Source organism: Gigantopelta aegis, chromosome 2, assembly GCF_016097555.1.
Source record: "Gigantopelta aegis isolate Gae_Host chromosome 2, Gae_host_genome, whole genome shotgun sequence".
In the NCBI taxonomy this organism is placed as follows: Eukaryota; Metazoa; Mollusca; class Gastropoda; order Neomphalida; family Peltospiridae; genus Gigantopelta; species Gigantopelta aegis.
The window spans coordinates 52,492,425-52,515,796 of NC_054700.1; the positions used below are offsets into that span (position 1 = coordinate 52,492,425).

The window sequence follows — 23,372 nt, forward strand, 5'->3', positions numbered from 1 at the left end:
GATATCGATGGCCAAGGAAGGACATTAATGTTGTTGTTCTGTAGGAAAGCCGTTGTGAGACGTGCTGTGTGAGGCCTGGCGTTGTCATGTTGGAACACTGCGTTGGCGTTGGCCATAACTGGAACGATGTGTGGCCGGAGGATCTGGTCAATGTAGCCCTGTGCATTCAGGTTGCCCTGCACGTGGGACAGGTCAGTTCTGCCAGTGTGTGAGATGGCTGCCCACACCATGACACTACCCCCGCCGAATCTGTCCACTTCCTGCACGCAGTTTGCCGCATAACGTTCACCACGACGCCTATACACGCGACATCTTCCATCATGACGTCGGAGCAGAAATCGGGACTCGTCACTGAACCACACCTGTCTCCATCGCAGTTGAGGCCATTGTCGATGAATCTGGGCACCACTGCAGTCGGAGTCGACGGTGTTGTGGTGTTAAGATGACACCTCGAACTGGACGTCTGGCACGAATTCCTACCTCACGTAGGCGGTTCCGTACGGTCTGGTCGGATATCCTGCGCAAACCTGGTATTGCTGCGGCTGTGGAGGTGGCAGTAGTCAATCGTTCCTGAAGGTGGCGTACCCGGATGTAGCGGTCCTGCCCGGGGGTAGTGACCCGTGGTCGACCGGATCTAGGGAGGTCACGTGTTGATCCATGTTGCTGGTAACGGTCCCAGTCTGGAGATGGTGCTTGGGGACACATGGAATGCCCTGGCAACGGCCGTTCTGGATTCGCCTGCGTCTAGTCGGCCGATGGCATTGTTTCTCTGCGGTTCACCGAGACGTGGCATGTCCTGGATTGTCAACTGTCGGCCAGATACAGAGGCCAGGCAAGCGAACACCCTGCACTTTTATACTGTCGGTGTTCATGTTGCACGTGCAGACAACGCACGTGCAGTGGTGACATGGTTTGCACGTGGCTGCGTTTTTATGAATATTCACATTTTGGAACTTTATTGTACAGTAGCTGCATTTTATCGAATGTAACCGTGGGAATGTGTTTGGGACATGCAATGACCTTATATTCACAAAGCATGAACCGGTAGGAAACATAAAATCGGAGTTATAACCCATTTGTACCCTTTTGCGTTTCTTTTTTTGAAGAGTATATATATATTTATGATCAAAAAATTTAAAAAATCACACACTAACAAAATAGTATCTTTTTATTGTAGAAAAATAAATAACAATCATTAGGTAATGGAAATGACTTGTTGTGTCATAATATCAACCATTAACTTGGTATCATGTCCATGGCAAAAAAACATGCCATTGAAAATAAATCCTGAATAGTCCACAGCAAAAAGGTGTTGTGGAGAATTAAAAAGTTCCATGGCAATCTGCACAGCATTGCCGATTGCTGTGGGCAATCTCCACAGCATTGCCGATTGCTGTGGGCAATTGCAGGGGTTGAGTAATAGTGGGAAAGTGTCCTATTGTTAATGAAGATTACTGGTACACTGATCAGCAGTAACAGATGGTTGTAATAATAGCATCCTGTTCTAAGGGCTAAAATACTTGTCATACATTCAAGGTAACATATTTGCTAAAAGTCGCAAGATAGTCTGTGAGAATTAGCTTATGTTGGACAGGTTCATCAAGTTTTTAGAGGTTTTTTTTAGAACCATCTTGAAATTAAATATTTTTTCCCTTAGTAACAAAAACTACATGTAGCTTGATAAAAGAGAAGTAAGAATAGTTTCCCATGATACCACATACTGTCATGCTGGGTTGCTTCCCTTGATTTTCAGAACACTATTTCACTCTTAAATATTGCTTCCCTTACTGCTGAGAAGCACATGAATTAAGAGTTATTTCCCTTGCTGTTGAGAAACTCTTGAATTGAGTAATTTCTCTTGGTTCCAATTAATAACTCTCTGAGCTGATTTCTTTGAGAGTTACACTGAACTGGACATTTGGTGTTTCAGTTAGAAATCACGGCAACAACAGCTTGGCCACGATTCTTACTCCTTGACAGTTGAGATCCTAATCCTACGAATCATGACATCAAAACACAAGTTTCTTGGCAAGGCCACCTGAAAAAGAAAGCAAATGATCTGTTTAAACACCGGCCTCGTTGGCGTCATGGTTAATCCATCAGACACAAGGCTGGTAGGTACTAGGTTCGCAGCCCGGTACCGGCTCCAACCCAGAGAGAGTTTTAACGACTCAATGTGTAGGTGTAAGGTTTCGCCGCCTGATACCGGTTCCCAACCAGAGCGAGTTTTAACGACTCAATTGGTAGGTGTAACCTCACTACACCCTCTTATCTCTTACTAACCACTAATAATTAACAACTAACCCACTGTCCTGGACAGACAGCCCAGATAGCTACGGTTTCTTGCCCAGGACAATGTGCTTGGACCTTAATTGGATATAAGCACGAAAATAAGTTGAAATTAAATCAATAAACACAAGTTAGCAAATAATATAAATAAAATGAGGAAGCACTCCAACTTATCATTTATGCTTCCCCCTTCTTTCTCCAGAACTCGTTCTCTCCCAAAAGACCATGAAAAGTTTTTCAAACTTGTTAAGTCCATTGTGACTATGACTTCTGTTACGGTCAACAGGTCACTTGTTTGTTAAAAGTTTCTTTACACTGTGCTCAACGGATGGTGATACTGATATAGTAATACTAAGTCTATATCATTAACCGATATCATCATCTTCCACCCCAATCAAAAACCAGAAAAGTAAACCCATGTATCCACAGATTAAAAATATGGACAACTTTGCAGGGTCAAGATTATTTATGATCTATACACAAAAGCACAACAACATGATTTGGTGTGACAATAAAACATAGATTTCGGGAAATCTCTGGAAGTGTTTCATACCTGTGTAGAGCCTCTTAGAAAAATACTAATAAATATTAAGATTAGTTATGGTACTAAAGTTAGAAAAAACCCCCCCAAAACAATGACAATTTCAGTGGTATTTTAGTGTTGTTATACAGATTTATAAGATGGACCCCAAAAATTATTAATAATTAGACAAATCTGATCATTTAACCTGTAGCAAACTTCAAGTTTTAGTTAGGCAAAAGGCATGACATTTTCAAATCAGCTTTTTCGCAAATTAATAATGAAATAAATAAGCTAAATCCAACTTTCATTCACTAATTTTGGTGAACATGTACCTATATCTGTCTGGGATTGTTTTCTCTTCAACCCGGCTTTCTGAAGTTCTTTGCTAGCCCCGGGGCGAGGCAACTTGTGTCCTGGTGTTGGCGGGGGTTTGTTACTAAAGTATTCCATCTGTAAAGCCTGTACAAAAAGAAGTCAGTAATAGGAATAGTAGTTTTAGAAGTATTTTGGCACCAATGTGCTGTGGACAAATTTATTGAAATTTTAGAGGTGTCGTAATTTTAGAGAAAATATGGTATGCTGATGTTAAAAAAAAAACCCACATACCAACTAGAAATACTAAAGACAATAATGACATGCCCAAGACAAGTAAAACAAACAAACTATTACAACAAATTAAATATGTCGCCTATCATAAATTTATTTGTTTGCTCATAGTTGCATTCACAGATATTTGTCTCAATGTGTGTTTAAAAATAAATAAAATTAATTACGTTTTTTAAGAAATAATTTGTGATATAAAATTAATTAGTGAATCTAATTGTTTAAAGAAATGGAGCTGATCATCAAAATATAATACTGAGCTAAATGCAAACGTTGACACTGTCGCACTGTAAGCCAATGAGTGGGATTTGGTTAGATACGTGTAAAGCCATCTGTCACGGGGATTCTATAATTCCCGTAACTGAATAAAACACGATTATCAAAATATCTCTCCTAACTGTATATCTATTAGATCTCTCTGTAACAGGCTGTTAAACCCTAGTATGGCTCGTCTCTAGGTATGATCAGAGATACGATCTTATATAAAGTATATGTAATATAGCACGTTTAGTTCACTAGAAACACAACAAAACACAATACACTTTGGAATCTGTATTAACCTACGCTGACAAATGTACAGCCGTAGTAGTTAATTAATAACAACACTAATAACAACCCAGAACTGATCACTTAATTAGTTAATCTCTAGGTGTCTAGTTACACAATATGCGAATCACTTCACCGTGACACAACACCCACACGTGTGATAATTGAGAACCGCTTCCAGGAGAAGTTAATTAATAAGGGAATTACAACACCATTCCTAACTGGTTAATTTTTAATTAACCCTTACTACTCGTTCAGTAACGTGTGATAATTTAGAGACGCTTCTTGGGGAACTTAATTAATAAAGGAATTACAGCTCTATTCCTAACGGGTTAATTTTTAATTAACCCTAACTACTCATTCAGTAACCTTGTAACACAGAATTAATACTGGTACCTATCACAATAAAGACAATAACCTACAGTTTACCTAGGTCTTCTAGGATGACTGGCTAAGCTTTATATTACCAAATACTCGTATAAAATATAGAACAGTAAGACTACGATTTACTTCGTCAGATGACCGAAGACACTGTCTAAAGAATATTGGTATAATACAGTATTAAAATATTTAAAGTCACATCAATCACATCAAGGTTATACACAGAGCAGAAATAATATTTACCAAGTCCTAACGGACTACGTTCCCGGGAAGCTTCCTTTTTCGTTCCCCTCATAACTCAAAAAAACTAGCTATTTATTATAAAATCAGAAATTCGCCTGGGGGTACAAGGCGGTACCTCCCCCTATCATCTGATATTTCCACCGCGACCAAGCGGTATTATTTCTCTCTGATCGTCAGACTTACTGACGCCATCGTCGCCAAATCACGGTTGTAAAAACCGCACTCGCAAAGGTATTATGTAACTACTCGCCACATGGCCTCCGCACCTGGCTAAGGGTGTGTATTAGGCGTACCGATCGAGGACCGTCGCGCAGAAGTATTACGTAACAAGTGCACACGACCCTCTAAAACAATTAATATCGCCACAGGCGAAAAGAAATTAAGAGCATGTACCGTCACACCATCCATTGACAAAATTTAAACAAAAGCCTATTTGCCAATAAGGAAATAGAAAGAAAATGTTTTATTCAACAACGCACTCAACACATTTTATTTATGGTTATTTGCCAATAAGTTTGTTTGTTTTAACGACACCACTGGAATGTTTTTTTAACAACACCACTAGAGCACATTGATTAAATATTAATCGGCTATTGATGTCAAACATTTGATAATTCTGACATATATAGTCATCAGAGATACCCGCTACATTATTCCACTATCAGCAAGGGATCTTTTATATGCACTTTCCCACAGACAGGAAAGCACATACCACGGCCTTTGACCAGTTGTGATGCACTGGTTGGAATGAGAAAAAAACCCAATCAGTTAAGTGAATCCACCGAGGTGGTTCAACCCTGCGATGCAAGCACCTCAGGTGAGTACATAATAGACTGAGCTAAATCCTGGCCCCTATTTGCCAATAAAGGGCCAAAAATAAAAGCATAAGACCCATCCATTACCTGGACATTGCTTAGTGACAACTAGTAAAAAACATTTGATTATTTTTTATATGTAGTCTCGTTTCAGCCAGCGCACCATGACTGGAACAATTTAGCAGGGTTCTAGTCATGGTGCGCTGGCTGAAACGAGAAATAACCCAGTGGGCCCACCGACGGGGATTGATCCCAAACCGACCATGCATCAAGTGAGCGCTTTACCACTCGGCTGCGTCCCACCCCTTGACTAGTATGAATATGGTACAAAAGGTACAACTGGTATATCAAAGGCTGTGGTATGTGCTGTCCTGTCTGTGGGATGGTCTCTCAGATGAGAAAGAGAAGAAACCCCTCACATGTAGGTATCTTCTTCCAATAAAAGAGCAAGGGATCTTCATAAGGATCCTTCTTTAAAACAGGACAGTACATACCACAGCCTTTCATGTACTAGTTGTGGGACACTGGTAGGAACATTGAGGCTGATCAGTACCAACTATATCCCACCGGTGCGTGCAGGACAGTACATACCATGACCTTTGCTGTACCAGTAATGTGGTACTGGTATGGATTGAATGAAAAGACACCAGCCCCAAGTTCTGCCAGCAAACATTTATCGCTAACGTTCGCAAATTATTTGATTGGTTCCCGACGTGGCCATATGGTTTACCGTGAAGTGCATAAACCAGTCCAGTGGACATTTTTTCTGCTCGGTCTGGCTGAACTCAACCCAGAGTTTACAGTGAATTACCAATTCTGCGACTCATCACATCTCTGGCAAGAGCTTTATCACCAACTACATTCAGCCACCCAGGTCAGTACATACGATAATCTTTGATTACCATTCATGGGGCACTGGTATCAACTGAAAAAAATAGAGTCCACCAAGGGTTATCAGTCCTACATGCCATCACGCATCTATTACAAGCGCTTTTATCACCGACTACCTCCAGACTCACAATACGCTGAGACAGGCCTACCTCTGTGACATGTTTGGAAGGAAAGAAAGACCTGCCTGTGTTGCGGTGCACCGTTTCAACGGGTCCATAGCGAGAAGTTTGCCCATCAGTTCCAGCAGGTCATCGTTAGCTGCAATGAATATCTCCCGCAGTGGCTGGCCGGGGTAGCTTTTGAAAGCGATGTAATCGGGAAGATGCTGCATGGCCTGTGAGAGACACAAAAATAGTATCAACATCTCAAAATAAGGCAACATGGCTTAATTAAAAGAAACACACACCAGGTAACCAAGCAATTACCTTATATAGGTAGAATTATTGGCTTTGTATTTTAGCATGTCATCTATATACATGTATGTATGCAAGAGTGTGTCCAATTCGTGATATATTAGATGTGTTAAAGTTTGTTAATAACTATCATATGAAGCACACGTGTAATAACAAATGTTATTATCCATATGGTTCAACATAACCGAGTTAATAATAATCATACGAAGCACACGTGTAATAACAAGTGTGATGACGTAATTTTGGGAAGCGACGTCATAATGTGACATTGCTTCTCCAGTCCTAGTCCAGACTGTGCATTTGAAATATGATATCATTCTGTTGTCTTCTTCTAGCTGTGGCTGAAACATTTTGAGTTGGGTCTTGTTGTTCATAAAGAAACCAACAATAATAATGTGGATAATAAAGAAATTATTACACTCGTGTGAGACGCTCTCGCTCGGGCAATATAAAAATCGTGACACTCGATTCGTAAAATCCGTACGACACACAAGCTCGTATAATAATCTCTATTTATTACACAGTCCACCACAATCATGATTACCTCCCTCTGCAAAACCCTGCACACACGTCTGTATACAGCATATTTTCACACAGACTCCTAACTCCTAACATAGAGTACTCACAGGCCAGTCTTTCTCTGCTGGCGTGCCTAGAACCTGGAATATTCTACTCAGTTGATCCAAGTCTGAGTCTCCTGGCAACAGAGGTACCTAAAAAAAAAAAAAAACAAACAAAACAATAATAATGATGGTAATCATTTTGAAAACTACAAGTACATCTGCTATTTCTAAAACTTCATGATGTTGCAGAGAACATTTTGTTTTCAAAATCTTATTTAGCAATATTTCTACAGTCGACGATAGTCACTTAATATTTTGTTCAGAATTATTAAAAATAAAAACATACAGATGTGTCTGCTTGTTATAGAATTTTGACAGGGGTCAAGGTTAGTAGACCAGTTTTTATTTTGATGTGGTGAAGCATTGTAATAATATAGATAATTTTGAATTTTTGAATGACGTCACTTTGCATCACCTTACAGTGACCATAAATTGAATACATGATGTTTCCATTTTAAGAATGCCAAATTGCTATTATTTTTTTTTTTTTAATATTACTAATGCACCTGAATGTGTTTGAAGAAAATCTTGTGATTAAAAAATTGTACCTTTTACAAAATATGGATTTCAAGTGAAATTACGGCAAGATATGGTATATTTATTGTGTACGAAGCCAAAACAAGGGTGCGAAAAGTGACTATCATTGACCGTAGTCAATTAAAAATTGATTAGCAACTACTGTTTAATGTTTTAAAATTGTGTAGCGATTTTTGTAACATGTATAGCAAATCATGACACATTACTGTACAAAATGTCATGTTATAACATTGCTTCCCAAAATGACACCATTAAACTTGTCATTACGTGTGTGCTTCATGTAATTATTATTAACTCGGTTATGTTGAACCATGTGGATAATACAGAAAGTGACCGTGTACTCACCCTGATGAGGAGCTCGGCTAGAATACACCCAATCGCCCACATGTCGACCCCAGTGCTGTAGTAGCGTGCTCCAAACAACAGCTCCGGACACCGGTACCATCTGAAAAATTAAACATGTTAATGTGGTTAGAGTTGTTCCATTATTGACCACAGGGGTGTGGCTCTGTACAGATTAGGGTTGTTCCATTATTGATCACAGGGGTGTAGCTCTACACAGTGGTACCATCTGAAAAATTAAACATGTTAATGTGGTTAGAGTTGTTCCATTATTGACCACAGGGGTGTAGCTCTATACAGGTTAGGGTTGTTCTTTTCTTGATCACAGGGGTGTAGCTCTATACAATGGTACCATCTGAAAGATTAAACATGCTAATATGGTTAGAGTTGTTCCATTATTGACCACAGGGGTGTAGCTCTATATACCGGTACCATCTGCAAGATTAAACAGTTGAAATGGTTAGGATTATTGCATTTTGTTTGTTTGTTTTGTTTAACGACACCACTAGATCGCATTGATTTAATAATTGGCTGCTATTGGAAGTCAAACATATCAGATAGTCTTAGAGGAAATCTGCTACATTTTTTCCAACAGTAGCAAAGGATCTTTTATACGCACCATCCCACAGACAGGATGACACATACCACAGCCTTTGATATACCAGTTGTGGTGCACTGTCTGGAACATTATGAATCAGGGGGATGTAGCGCTATACAATGGTAGTTTGAAAGATTTTTAAAAATGTTTTTAAAACATGTACATGATAGATAGATAGATAGATAGATAACTAGTTTAACGTGCCCATATACCACTAGGGTTTCGAACACACCCATGTAGCTCTGGTTCCACTAGTCTGCCCATCAGTGATGCCGGATCCAAGGTGTCCTCCTGCACGAACTTCAGGAAGCCGGACCTGATTTTCCCGATCTGAACTTTTCAGATGGCTTCCGAGTCGGAGGGGGATGGTGCTGGTGAAGGAGGAGGCCTTGCCTTATCAGGCTGGTCGCTCGACTGAGTGACGGCGTTCCTCTTCGCAACGGCTCCTGCCCGGACCGCCGCCTTCCCGAACTGGCAAGACTGGTGACAGTGGCCAGTTACATGTAGGCTGTGGCGTAGAGGGAGATGGAGCTCCGTCTGTGGGCGTCTCGCACATCAGCGTGTTGAGAGCATCCCTCTGTGTTGACGGTGGGTCCGGATGAGCTGGTCATTTTGTCTTGGGTTGTGTCAGGGGTAGCGACGCAGAAGGGACCGCCGCTAGCACACTTTTGGCCCCTCCCCCCATATCACCCCTGGCACACTTTTCTTCTTCCTCCACCTCCTCTTTGTCTTCTCGACCTCGTCACCGTACACCAAGCACAGTTGCCCCGTAACCCAGTGTATGTGATGCAGTACTTAAGCAAATCCCTGTAGTTTTGTATTAGTCCCCCAGGTGTGTGTGTGTGTGGGGGGGTAATGCGAGAGAAACTGACGACACGTCTAATTTCATTGTGAGTCAAGCTGAGAGTGGCATGTACATGAAAAAAATTATTGGCCACAAAAACAAGCAACACTATAAAAATATGGCACTGCAGCAAAAATAATGGATATTTAAGTAAAACTTTTATGAACTGAGATTTACCTTGTTACAACTTGGTGAGAGTAGGGCCGGCTTGGTGAACCAAAAAACTTGGCTAGACCGAAATCTCCAATTTTTAAAACTCCCATATCATTTACAAGCAAATTATTCGGCTTCATGTCCTGAAATATAGAATAAAATATACACACAAGGTACATACATGTCATCAGTGCCGGATGTATAAGGGGGCAAAGGGGGCAATTGCCCCGAGGCCCCCCAGACTAAGGACTTCCTTTATAAAAAATGTAATAATTATAAAATTAGTTCATTTTTTTATTTGTCATGTAATTTAATTTCTATGTTGAGGGGCCCTCGAACCTGAAGTGCCCCGGGCCCCCCAAGGTCTAAATCCAGCCCTGCGTGTAATATACCTGCCTTCAATATACCACACATGGAATACTTGTGAATTTTATCAATGGTATCTGAAACAAAACAAAGAGAACCTGGGCCCATATTTTTTCGAAGCTATCTTAGTGCTACGACATCATAAGACCATCTTAAGCTATGAATCGTATGATGTCACTATGGCATTTGCTGTAATAATGTCACAGCCTACAATGGTTTTACAATTTCATAACACTAAAATAACTTCGAAACTCCCTAGAGAGGCTACAATAACAGTATTCTGGGTTTCTAGAATTTTTTTATAAAAACACACTATTCATGGGATCAGTGATTTAAAACATTTACTAGCCACAATCAAAAATTCACTAGAGCTACTTTACTTTAAGTTACTACAATATTTACTAAATACAGGTAATAGTAATAATCAGATATGTCACCTAAAGAGGGAGATGGAGCTTAAAAATACTAACGTTGGGGGGGTTGGGGTCGGGGCAGGACATTCATATTTACAAAATAGACTTAAACTGCAAGATTTGACCAAAAAAAAATTCACTAGCCATCGGGCATGGTAATTTATTAGCCCAACATTGAATATCACTAGCCATGGGAGTGGGGCTACCATAATCATGAAGCCCTGGTATTGATAATTAAATACTGGCATTATAAGTATCATATCACTAATCATGTTTAACACGTTTCACCAACTGATTGCAGATAAATATATTTTAAACATTCCTGTAAGGTTGATGAAAAGGACAGCCTTGTTACAACAGGTGTCTGAAGATTGGTCAGTTCCGTGGCCAGTAAAACAAAAACAATATACTTACATGTATAAGGCCAAATTTACAAAGCCTTTTTTATGTCTTACATGCTTGTACATGTAATTACATACATTTACTATGCTTAAATACCTACATGTATCTGTGTTTAAGAAAAACAGACTGCATAACTTCAGCCCATATACTCTATTAAACTTTAATATTGACATTTAATTGTAAAATAAATTTCAGCTTACAAACATGCAGTAATAAAAAGAAGCAGAATTTTTTCACTAGTTCACTAGACAAGTACATGTACCTCTAGAAATCTACTTCTCCGACAGTATTTTCATTTGTCTTACCAATATTTTCAATTGACCAAATAAATGGTTTTTAGTTTCTCGAAATGAAACAATATTATACATTTTTACTGGTCCACCATACATGTATAACCACTGCACCAATGTACAATGTGTTTGTTTAAGCATATTTCCACATATCATTACAAACGGACAAGTGCTTATTTTCACATATCATTACAAACGGACAAGTGCTTATTTTCACATATCATTACAAACGGACAAGTGCTTATTTTCAGAGCTGGTATGGTGAAGTGTCAGGGCTTCTAGATTATGGTAGCCCCACTCCCATGGCTAGTGATATTCAATGTTAGTAAATAACTACTATTGCCATGCCGATGGCTAGTGACTTTTGTGTGTCCAATGCTGCATTTAAGTCGGTTTTATAAATGTGAATATTCTGCCCCTTCCTCCCCTCAAGTCTAATGGTTTTTAAACTCAATCTCCTCCTTTAGGTGACATATCCAATTATTCCTATTAGTAATATTGTATTTAATTAAAGTAGGGCTAGTGAAATTTTAATCAAGGCTAGTAATTTTTTTTAATCACTGATCCCATGGCTAGTGGATTTTTATGACAATTCTAGAAGCCGTGAGTGTAGAATTACCCTGTGCAGGATCCAGTGTGAGTGAAGGTATTCCAAGCCAAGCAGTGTCTGCAGGAGGTACGACTTAATGTGAGCCGGTGTCAGAACGGTCGTGGTGTCCTTTATTATTATCTGAAATATAACGAAAATTATCAAATGAATGAAATGAACTGATGAATAGTGGAACAGACAGATATAGATGGGTGAACAAACGAACATTGAACAAACAAGTGAATGAAGAAGGAAATGTTTTATTTAATGACGCACTCAACACATTTCATTTACGGTTATATGGCATTGGACATATGGTTAAGGACCACACAGATATTGAGATATTGAGGGAGGAAACCCGCTGTCGCCACTTCATGGGCTACTCTATTCGATTAGCAGCAAGGGATCTTTTATATGCACCATCGCATAGACAGGATAGCACATACCATGGCCTTTAATGTACCAGTCAATGGGCCCACCGACTGGGATCGATCCCAGACCGACTACGCATCAAAAACAAGTGAATGAATGCTTAATGACTCTTTTTGGGGGTGCGGGACGTAGCCTAGGGGTAACACACTTGCCAGATTCACGGTCGGTCTAGGATTGATCCCTTTTGGTAGGGCGATTGGGCTATTTCTTTTCTTCTTTTTTTCCCTTTTTTTTTTTAGGGAGAAATAGAACGTGAGAAAGACGAGAGAGAGAGAGAGAGAGAGAGAGAGAGAGAGAGAGAGAGAGAGAGAGAGAGAGAGAGAGAGAGAGAGAGAGAGAGAGAGAGAGAGAGACAGACAGACAGACAGACAGACAGACAAAGAGAGATTGGGCTATTTCTCCTATCAGGCAGTGCACCACTACTGGTATATCAATGACATTGGTATGTGCTATCCTGTCTGTGGGATGGTGTATAAAAAAAATCCCTTCTAACTAACGGAAAAATGTAGCAGTTTTTGTCTCTAAGACAATATGTAAAAATGACCCGATGTTTGACATCCAATAGCTGATGATTAATAAATCCATGTGCTCTAGTGGTTTACGGCCACCATAGTCCATCTAAACTGTCCTGTGCTTATCACGAGTTACATCTAGGAAATATACAGATGGAAAGAAATAAGGCAACACATCAAACTGTAGACCAAATGTAATTCATTACTAGCGTAGTAATGTCTGTATTTCATACCAAGTTGTAATGTGGGATTGAATGTCTGTAGTGTTGAATGTGCTGCCTATATGTTCCCAGTCAACGTCTGACAATATGAATTGATTTTTGATGCAGTCATTATTTCGTGTTTCTTTCCTTCAGTATATCATATATTTACCTCCAGGTCTGTTTCCATGAAGTCAAACACCAGGCTGACATTGGATTTGTGCCCAAAAACGTCCAGCAACTGAAAAAAAGAAGTTTTAGTATTTAATTAGAGTTGTCATGAAGATAATATGTACTGAAAAGATTATTCTTTGTAATAATAATTATTAAATACTACACTGTTTTCCAGTTTCATACCACATACATGTACATATTTTAATTTATAAACCAAAAAATTACACCAAGTCCTTGCAACTTACATTGTATCACAAGTTTCACGAGGGTGGGTCACAGATAGCATTGAAATGCATGTTTGAAATGAGTGTTGTACATGTGTATATTGAATATAGAAAATTACATTGTATCACAAGTTTAACGAGGGTGGGTCACAGATAGCATTGAAATGCATGTTTGAAATGAGTGTTGTACATGTGTATATTGAATATAGAAACTTACATTGTATCACAAGTTTAACGAGGGTGGGTCACAGATAGCATTGAAATGCATGTTTGAAATGAGTGTTGTACATGTGTATATTGAATATAGAAAATTACATTGTATCACAAGTTTCACGAGGGTGGGTCACAGATAGCATTGAAATGCATGTTTGAAATGAGTGTTGTACATGTGTATATTGAATATAGAAAATTACATTGTATCACAAGTTTCACGAGGGTGGGTCACAGATAGCATTGAAATGCATGTTTGAAATGAGTGTTGTACATGTGTATATTGAATATAGAAAATTACATTGTATCACAAGTTTCACGAGGGTGGGTCACAGATAGCATTGAAATGCATGTTTGAAATGAGTGTTGTACATGTGTATATTGAATATAGAAAATTACATTGTATCACAAGTTTAACGAGGGTGGGTCACAGATAGCATTGAAATGCATGTTTGAAATGAGTGTTGTACATGTGTATATTGAATATAGAAAATTACATTGTATCACAAGTTTAAAGAGGGTGGGTCACAGATAGCATTGAAATGCATGTTTGAAATGAGTGTTGTACATGTGTATATTGAATATAGAAACTTACATTGTATCACAAGTTTAACAAGGGTGGGTCACAGATAGCATTGAAATGCATGTTTGAAATGAGTGTTGTACATGTGTATATTGAATATAGAAACTTACATTGTATCACAAGTTTAACGAGGGTGGGTCACAGATAGCATTGAAATGCATGTTTGAAATGAGTGTTGTACATGTGTATATTGAATATAGAAAATTACATTGTATCACAAGTTTAACGAGGGTGGGTCACAGATAGCATTGAAATGCATGTTTGAAATGAGTGTTGTACATGTGTATATTGAATATAGAAAATTACATTGTATCACAAGTTTAACGAGGGTGGGTCACAGATAGCATTGAAGTGCATGTTTGAAATGAGTGTTGTACATGTGTATATTGAATATAGAAAATTACATTGTATCACAAGTTTAACGAGGGTGGGTCACAGATAGCATTGAAGTGCATGTTTGAAATGAGTGTTGTACATGTGTATATTGAATATAGAAAATTACATTGTATCACAAGTTTAACGAGGGTGGGTCACAGATAGCATTGAAGTGCATGTTTGAAATGAGTGTTGTACATGTGTATATTGAATATAGAATAATTCTGTATGTTATATAGGTACTAGTGGAGTTCGGTTGATGGATTTTAAATGAAAACGGGCCAGTTGGGTAACAGGTTCCAGCCATTTAATAAAATCCAAAATCAATTGTTGTGGACTCTATCTATTCCTATAGTCTAGATAATAAATACATGTTGGATCTGTTGGGGTTTGTTTTCATACGAATGAAGACAACTGATATTGATAGACATTAAATGGAAAATTAGCAAAATATTTAGGGTTTATTTTGATGAACATGATTTAGTAAACTGTACATAGTTTAATACCGTACAGGTAATTCACATTGTTCCTTTATTTAAGTACCTAATATCTTCTACCCGATTGTCTAGTGGAATGTTTCAAGAATGGAAGGAAGAAAATGTTTTATTAAACGACACACTCAACACATTTTATTTTCAGTTATATGGCGTTGGACATATAGTTAAAGACCACACAGATATTGAGGGAGGAAACCCGCTGTCGCCACTTCATGGGCTACTCTTTTCAATAAGCAGCAAGGGATCTTTTATATGTACACCATCCCATAGACAGGATAGCACATACCATGGCCTTTGATGTACAAGTTGTGGTGCACTGGCTTGAATGAGTTTCAAGAATGGTTGGTGCAAACTGATTATAACCCATGAGCTACAATTATGTTGGAATTCCAACCAATTCTCTGTGGTAACGTGGATATAAAACTATATATATATATATATACAATGTAGCAAACCCCAATAATGTTGTGGTGACTAAGTTCCTGAAGTAATTTGATTTCTCGCAGCGCTGTCCGGTTGATGCCATCAGCTGCTTCTGCTCTCGTTCCAACTTTTATCTAAAAAAACAAACAAAAACCCCCATCATTTTCAAGATATAAAACAGGCCTTCTAGATTATAATAGCTCCACTCCCATGACAAGGGATATGCAGTGTTGGACTAGTAAATAACTACTATTGCCATGCCTGACGGCTAGTGAAAAACATTTGTCAAATGTTGCAGTTAAGTCTATTTTGTAAATATGATACTGAATATCTTGCCCCTACCCCAACCTCCCAATGTTAGTGTTTTTAATCTGTATCTCCCTCTTTAGGTGGCATATATGATTATTTAGTAAAATTGTATTAACTTAAAATAAAGTAGGGCTAGTGAATTTTTAATTTTGGCTAGTAAATTAAAACAAATTACTGATCCCATGTGGCCAGTGGATTTTATAAAAAGTCTAGAAGCTCTGTAAAAGCATTACAATTAACTAAAGCATGCGTGTTTAACTACATGAACATGTAGAAATCTAAACTGTGTCTTTAGTTCTGGTTTGTTTAATGACATCACTAGAGGACAATTAACTCAAGCATGCGTGTTTAACTACATGAACATGTAGAAATCTAAACTGTGTCTTTAGTTCTGGTTTGTTTAATGACATCACTAGAGGACAATTAACTGAACCATGCGTGTTTAACTACATGAACATGTAGAAATCTAAACTGTGTCTTTAGTTCTGGTTTGTTTAATGACATCACTAGAGGACAATTAACTAAAGCATGCGTGTTTAACTACATGAACATGTAGAAATCTAAACTGTGTCTTTAGTTCTGGTTTGTTTAATGACATCACTAGAGGACAATTAACTCAAGCATGCGTGTTTAACTACATGAACATGTAGAAATCTAAACTGTGTCTTTAGTTCTGGTTTGTTTAATGACATCACTAGAGGACAATTAACTGAACCATGCGTGTTTAACTACATGAACATGTAGAAATCTAAACTGTGTCTTTAGTTCTGGTTTGTTTAATGACATCACTAGAGGACAATTAACTAAAGCATGCGTGTTTAACTACATGAACATGTAGAAATCTAAACTGTGTCTTTAGTTCTGGTTTGTTTAATGACATCACTAGAGGACAATTAACTGAACCATGCGTGTTTAACTACATGAACATGTAGAAATCTAAACTGTGTCTTTAGTTCTGGTTTGTTTAATGACATCACTAGAGGACAATTAACTAAAGCATGCGTGTTTAACTACATGAACATGTAGAAATCTAAACTGTGTCTTTAGTTCTGGTTTGTTTAATGACATCACTAGAGGACAATTAACTAAAGCATGCGTGTTTAACTACATGAACATGTAGAAATCTAAACTGTGTCTTTAGTTCTGGTTTGTTTAATGACATCACTAGAGGACAATTAACTAAAGCATGCGTGTTTAACTACATGAACATGTAGAAATCTAAACTGTGTCTTTAGTTCTGGTTTGTTTAATGACATCACTAGAGGACAATTAACTAAAGCATGCGTGTTTAACTACATGAACATGTAGAAATCTAAACTGTGTCTTTAGTTCTGGTTTGTTTAATGACATCACTAGAGGACAATTAACTAAAGCATGCGTGTTTAACTACATGAACATGTAGAAATCTAAACTGTGTCTTTAGTTCTGGTTTGTTTAATGACATCACTAGAGGACAATTAACTAAAGCATGCGTGTTTAACTACATGAACATGTAGTAGGAAATCTAAACTGTGTCTTTAGTTCTGGTTTGTTTAATGACATCACTAGAGGACAATTAACTAAAGCATGCGTGTTTAACTACATGAACATGTAGAAATCTAAACTGTGTCTTTAGTTCTGGTTTGTTTAATGACATCACTAGAGGACAATTAACTAAAGCATGCGTGTTTAACTACATGAACATGTAGAAATCTAAACTGTGTCTTTAGTTCTGGTTTGTTTAATGACATCACTAGAGGACAATTAACTAAAGCATGCGTGTTTAACTACATGAACATGTAGAAATCTAAACTGTGTCTTTAGTTCTGGTTTGTTTAATGACATCACTAGAGGACAATTAACTAAAGCATGCGTGTTTAACTACATGAACATGTAGAAATCTAAACTGTGTCTTTAGTTCTGGTTTGTTTAATGACATCACTAGAGGACAATTAACTAAAGCATGCGTGTTTAACTACATGAACATGTAGAAATCTAAACTGTGTCTTTAGTTCTGGTTTGTTTAATGACATCACTAGAGGACAATTAACTAAAGCATGCGTGTTTAACTACATGAACATGTAGAAATCTAAACTGTGTCTTTAGTTCTGGTTTGTTTAATGACATCACTAGAGGACAATTAACTAAAGCATGCGTGTTTAACTACATGAACATGTAGAAATCTAAACTGTGTCTTTAGTTCTGGTTTGTTTAATGACATCACTAGAGGACATTAATTAATTAATCATTGGTTATATTGGATGTCACTCATGCAGGGCTTATAGAATTTTGATAAAATCCACTAGCCAAGGGATCAGTGATTTTAAAAATGAACTAGCCACAATTAAAAATTCACTAGCCTTCTTTACTAAATAATAGTAACAATCAGATGTCACCTAAAGAGGTAGATAGAGCTTAGAAAACACTAACATTGGGGGGGTTGAGGTAGGGACAGGATATTCATATTAACATGTAACTGTAACATTTGACCTCTTTTTTTCACTAGACGTTGGGCACGGCAATAGTAGTTATTTACTAGCCCAACATTAAATATCACTAGTCATGGGAGTAGGGCTACTATAACCTAGAAGCCCTGCTCATGTTTGCAGGAAACTGTATGTACAATGCAAGCACCTCAGGTCATGACACATTTATTTCTGTTTTGTCTTGTGTGTCCCACATTATTAAACTAAAGTAATATTTCAAAGGGAGGCCACTTGCATTAATTTCATGTCACATTTTAGTCTGCCCTCCATCACTCGCATTAATTTACGGACACGTTACTTTCAGGATCTACAGTATTTTTGCATTAGTTTCCAGGGGTCTTTTATATGCACTGGTCATTCCACAGTCAGGATATCACATAATTTAATACATTTGAAATACCAGTCGTGGTGCATTGAGTGGAATGAGAAATAGGCCAGTGGGCCCACGGACAGGGATCAATCCCAGACAGACCGTGCATCAAGCGACCGCTTTACCACAGAGCTACATCTCACCCCATTCAAAGTAAAAAGAAACGGTGAATTGGAAATGCTGGGGGGGGGGGGGTTAAAACTGAAAGAAGTGCACCACATCAATTTTAACTATTCACATTTAAATACCCAAATACATATTCCATTTTCCCAAAATATTTTGTTTTTGATACCATAACATCTTATCTTGGCGTCATGTGTTTTCAATACAATACATTTTAAGCAAAACATTTAAATATAATAAAAACAAAGTATTATTGTAGAAGTAAATACAGTAATACTTTACCTCAGATCTCAAGTCACATTAGTTTAATAATTTACTTCAAATTCTTCTTTTGAAAATAAAATCATAAAATGTTTGTAACTCATAAAAACATATTGAATAATTTTCAAATCAATAAACAGTGTTCACTGATAAATTATTTACATTATGTTTTTGTCATAGGTTAATGTCTAATCCTCTTGTTCTAAGTATCAAGGGAACCAAAATTTGTATTGTCACCTTAAGTACTCTGACATACATGTACATGTACCTGTAGAGAAGTATATATTTTCATAAAATCTAACTCCACCAAACCACCTTGATTTGTACTGAATGTAAATGTACCTGTATGTAAACAGGCCCCCACCAGAAATTACTGAATAGAACTTTGCTATGAATGACATAAGAGGTAATCCAACTAGTCGACCACAACTTTTATTGTTCACGGTCCACTGTAAGAATCATTAGCCGATGATCAATAAATCAATGTGCTCCAGTGTTGTTGTTAAACAAAACAAACTTTAACTTTGTTGTTTCTGTTCAATCTGATAGTAATGTAATATCTCGCATAATCTCATGCAGTTACAAATAAAGTATCGAAAACATGTCGATCGAAATTGTATGACTGTACGATAAATGATAAATTGTCAGTTTTCTGGATTTCAATAAAAAGAATGTACACCAACCTTCTTGACTGCAACAATTCTGTCCACTTTTGTATCTCTGGCTTTGTAAACTGTCGCAAACTACAAAAGAAGAACAAATTCTATATGTGATGTGATGTGTAAATCTTTATGTAACTCAAGTTCAACTTCATGATCATGATGTAGTGTTATGTCAATATTTTTCTTAACATGCACAATGAGTTGCTTCCCTCTATGTAGCATATTTAAAATGATGGGGGACTTTTGTTGTTGGCAAATTTATTTTGTTAATAATGACACAAGTATCAATTTTGAAGTACTTCAATCGGGATTTAGCGAGTTCGGTAGGTTATACATTTTTCGTTTCTGTGTCCATTTATTGCACTATTTCGGTTGAGAAATGATTGAAACATGGTGCCACAAGTTTTGAATACCAGAAACATATAGGGTATGTAACAAGGTTTGGATGTAGACGACCCACACATTCTATGTCCCTTCGGACTCCCGACTACAGGGGTTGAATTTTACGCTATTCCACAAATAGTAAATTTCGAAATGGAATTGTAAAACAATTCTTCCAATATTCCATCATGAAAGTGAAAATAAAGCACGGAATACCGAAAATCGCCTGCGACTTTTCCACTTACGCTTTTTGTTTAGCTACATTTTTCTGCAGAACAAACCATTGTGCTACTAAGACCTTTCTCGTGCACTTACCGGTACAAAATAAATGTCTTTTTGATCGAGACTAAAGTCTGGAGTGAGTTCGTTTGTAATTCCAGCTAGTACGCAGTAATCATGTAATGCATAGAGTGGTATATAAACAATTGTTCTTTACGCAATGTTGTACAGGGCGACGTAGCAGTCAGGAAAACTAGTGGTACATTAATAATTGAACCCCTGCGTGTGCTGTAACCTCACCATGGTACAGGGGTGTAATATTCTCTTTGAGAATGGCCAATACAGCACAAAATTGAAATTTTGAGTAAAAGTCAGTATCTATCTGTGATATTTGTATTTTTGCAGTTCTTTACACTGTTTTTATTTCAATCTTGAATTCTTATATTGATGTTGATCATCACTTTATTTGTTTGTATTACCATAGTTTGACACCCAATAGCCGATATATTTTTTGTGGAATGCCAGACAACTCGGCCCACGTCGAGACAACTCGGCCCAGAGTTCTGAGACAACCCGGCCCACCGCGAGACAACTCGGCCCGGAGTCCAGAGATAACTTGTTGTACAAGTGTTGTTTTTTAAATTAAAGTATTCTCACTGAAATAAAAGAATGTGTTTTTGTTAGTTTTGAATTAGTCCCACCTTAACCTAAACGTCCCGAAACGATTTTGAGACAGGTATTTATATTTTAGAGGATTAAACATTTAAAATACATTTCTTGAATTTGTAGCAGACTTTGAGACACGTGACTATGCGAATATGTGGATCTTTAAACTTATGTTTATATTTGTTATGCCGGTTTGTCTCGGAGAGGAAGATGCGACGGTGACAAAGGAAGGCCTTCAGGAATCTACAGGGGAAAATTTTTGAACTGTGGGGACGCTACACAGATGGTGACGTGTCCACTTCTAGATTCCTGTCGGCTTGTGGAAAGCTCTACGCCCCTTTTGCGCACTGACTTTTATCTTTTGCTGGACGTTTTATTTCTATGTTCTTTTGGTGATTGGTGTTTTATTTCATTATTATAACTATTTATGTATATGTGTTCTGTTGGTCTTTTACGTATATATGTGTGTTTAATGTAATAAATGTGAGAATTTGGCAAATGATGTTTTTTGCGTTATTTCTATAGTACAATACTTCTAGAAACCCATCCGACACTACGATATGCGCGTACGACATGCACAATTGTCATTCTTAATGGTGACCATATAGTTAGCGGTATCTATCAGTATAATGTATTATTATTACTATAGTACAATACTATGACATGGCCAACTATCATACTATCCCACAGGGCCGAGTTGTCTCAAACACAGGGCCGAGTTGTCTCAAACACGGGGCCGAGTTGTCCCTGGCCAAGTTGACTGGTCCCCTTTTTTGTGCTGGGGTGTCGTTAAACATTCATTCATTCGTTAATAATTGAAGGGATAGTACATTTTTAGACGGAATAGTGTTTTTTGAAATTCACTATTCCTTTGGGATAGTGGTAAAAAAATTAAATTTCAACCCCTGGACTAGCTAATGATGGTCATCATCACGATCATGGTGACCGATTCATTCAGTAAGAAAGAGCTTTGCTTTTAAAATGTCTCAAACCTGTCCTTCGCCTAAGAATTCTATTTTCTCATATCGTTTTGCTCTATCATCGGATGACATTCTAACAACTTTAAACTAAAGAATGTATTGAATTCAAAGGGAAAATAAAGTATCCATGCCGTTTTCACAAACCAAAATGTGAAATCGGAAGTGATGATTATTTCTATTTTTCCAAAAGCAAAGAGTCAGATTATCGATGTGAGTTATGTCCCTTACCTTAAACAAACTCCACTAGTCAACACCACGGACGTACGGCACCGGCTTCGGTGGCGCAGTGGTTAAGCGTATGCATTAACTGTTGACCGATCCATATATATATATATATATAGCGTATGTATTAACTGTTGACAGATCCATATATATATATATAGCGTATGCATTGACTGTTGACCGATCCATATATATAATATAGCGTATGTATTAACTGTTGACCGATCCATCATATATATAGCGTATACATTAACTGTTGACCGATCCAGCTTCATACATGTCGCCGACTGCCGTACGTCCATTTCATTTCATATATATATATATATATATATATATATATATATATATATATATATATATATATATATATATATATATATATATATATATATATATATATATATAAAACAGTTAATGCATATATATATATTGACTGTACGACGGCATGTAGGTACCTAATTGGCATCCCGGTACTATTTCTCGACTATAATGAGTTTTACCAGCTCAGTGGTGCTCCAGGAATAGGCCTATAGGTCCATGTACCAAGCACCTCCCCACTCCCGTCATTATCTAGCTAGTGTGTGTGTGTGTGAGTGCATGCGTACCTACGTGTGTATGTGGTCATGTCTGATTGATAGATACACAGACAGACAGCCAGACAGAGACAGAGACAAAAAAAATTCATATAAAATTATGTCTGTCAAACCTAGTAGGCCTATCATTGCCGTCTTCTCAGGATCTCACATATGTATATCAATGTTTGGGTGTTTTGTTTGTTTTTTCATACGACCATAAAACCGTTTATAGTTTTAAAAAATTGCTGTTAATGCAGGTGCGAGTGCAAGGGTGGGGTTTGAGGGTCGAAACATCTCTCTTCTCCAAGCGAATTAAAACATTTTTTTTCTTCTGGATAGCAATACTCGATCCCTATCCCTAAAAACGTCACTCGCCACACTGCACGATTTCTTGCACGCGCCTGTAACACTTATGCTCGAACACACCCCTTTCAAAATTTCTGGGATTGATGACTTAATGCATCATGCTTGTGTCTCATCAAAGGCCGTGGTATGTACTGTCCTGTCTTTGGGGAAAATACATAAATCCCTTGCTATTTTTTGGTAGTATATAGCTTTCGTGGATGCAGTTAGTTTAGTACGTATTACTATTGCTACTGCTGCTGCTGCTACTATTGTTATTACTACTAACACCACCACCACCAATAC

General features: G+C 37.6%; 1 protein-coding gene across 1 annotated transcript; it reads right to left on the reverse strand.

Annotated features, from left to right (window-relative positions):
• Window positions 1–1,150: 1,150 nt before the first annotated feature.
• Window positions 1,151–22,063, reverse strand: LOC121386941 (cyclin-dependent kinase 7-like). The gene is made up of 11 exons (XM_041517998.1): window positions 21,940–22,063; window positions 19,703–19,762; window positions 15,524–15,625; window positions 13,178–13,246; window positions 11,892–12,002; window positions 9,826–9,944; window positions 8,210–8,309; window positions 7,331–7,417; window positions 6,476–6,625; window positions 3,145–3,271; window positions 1,151–2,038 (listed from the first exon to the last, which is right to left on the reverse strand). The coding sequence occupies exons 1-11, from the start codon at window positions 21,997–21,999 to the stop codon at window positions 2,010–2,012; spliced, it is 1,014 nt and encodes a 337-aa protein (XP_041373932.1). The 5' UTR covers window positions 22,000–22,063; the 3' UTR covers window positions 1,151–2,009.
• Between the last annotated feature and the right edge of the window lie 1,309 nt (window positions 22,064–23,372).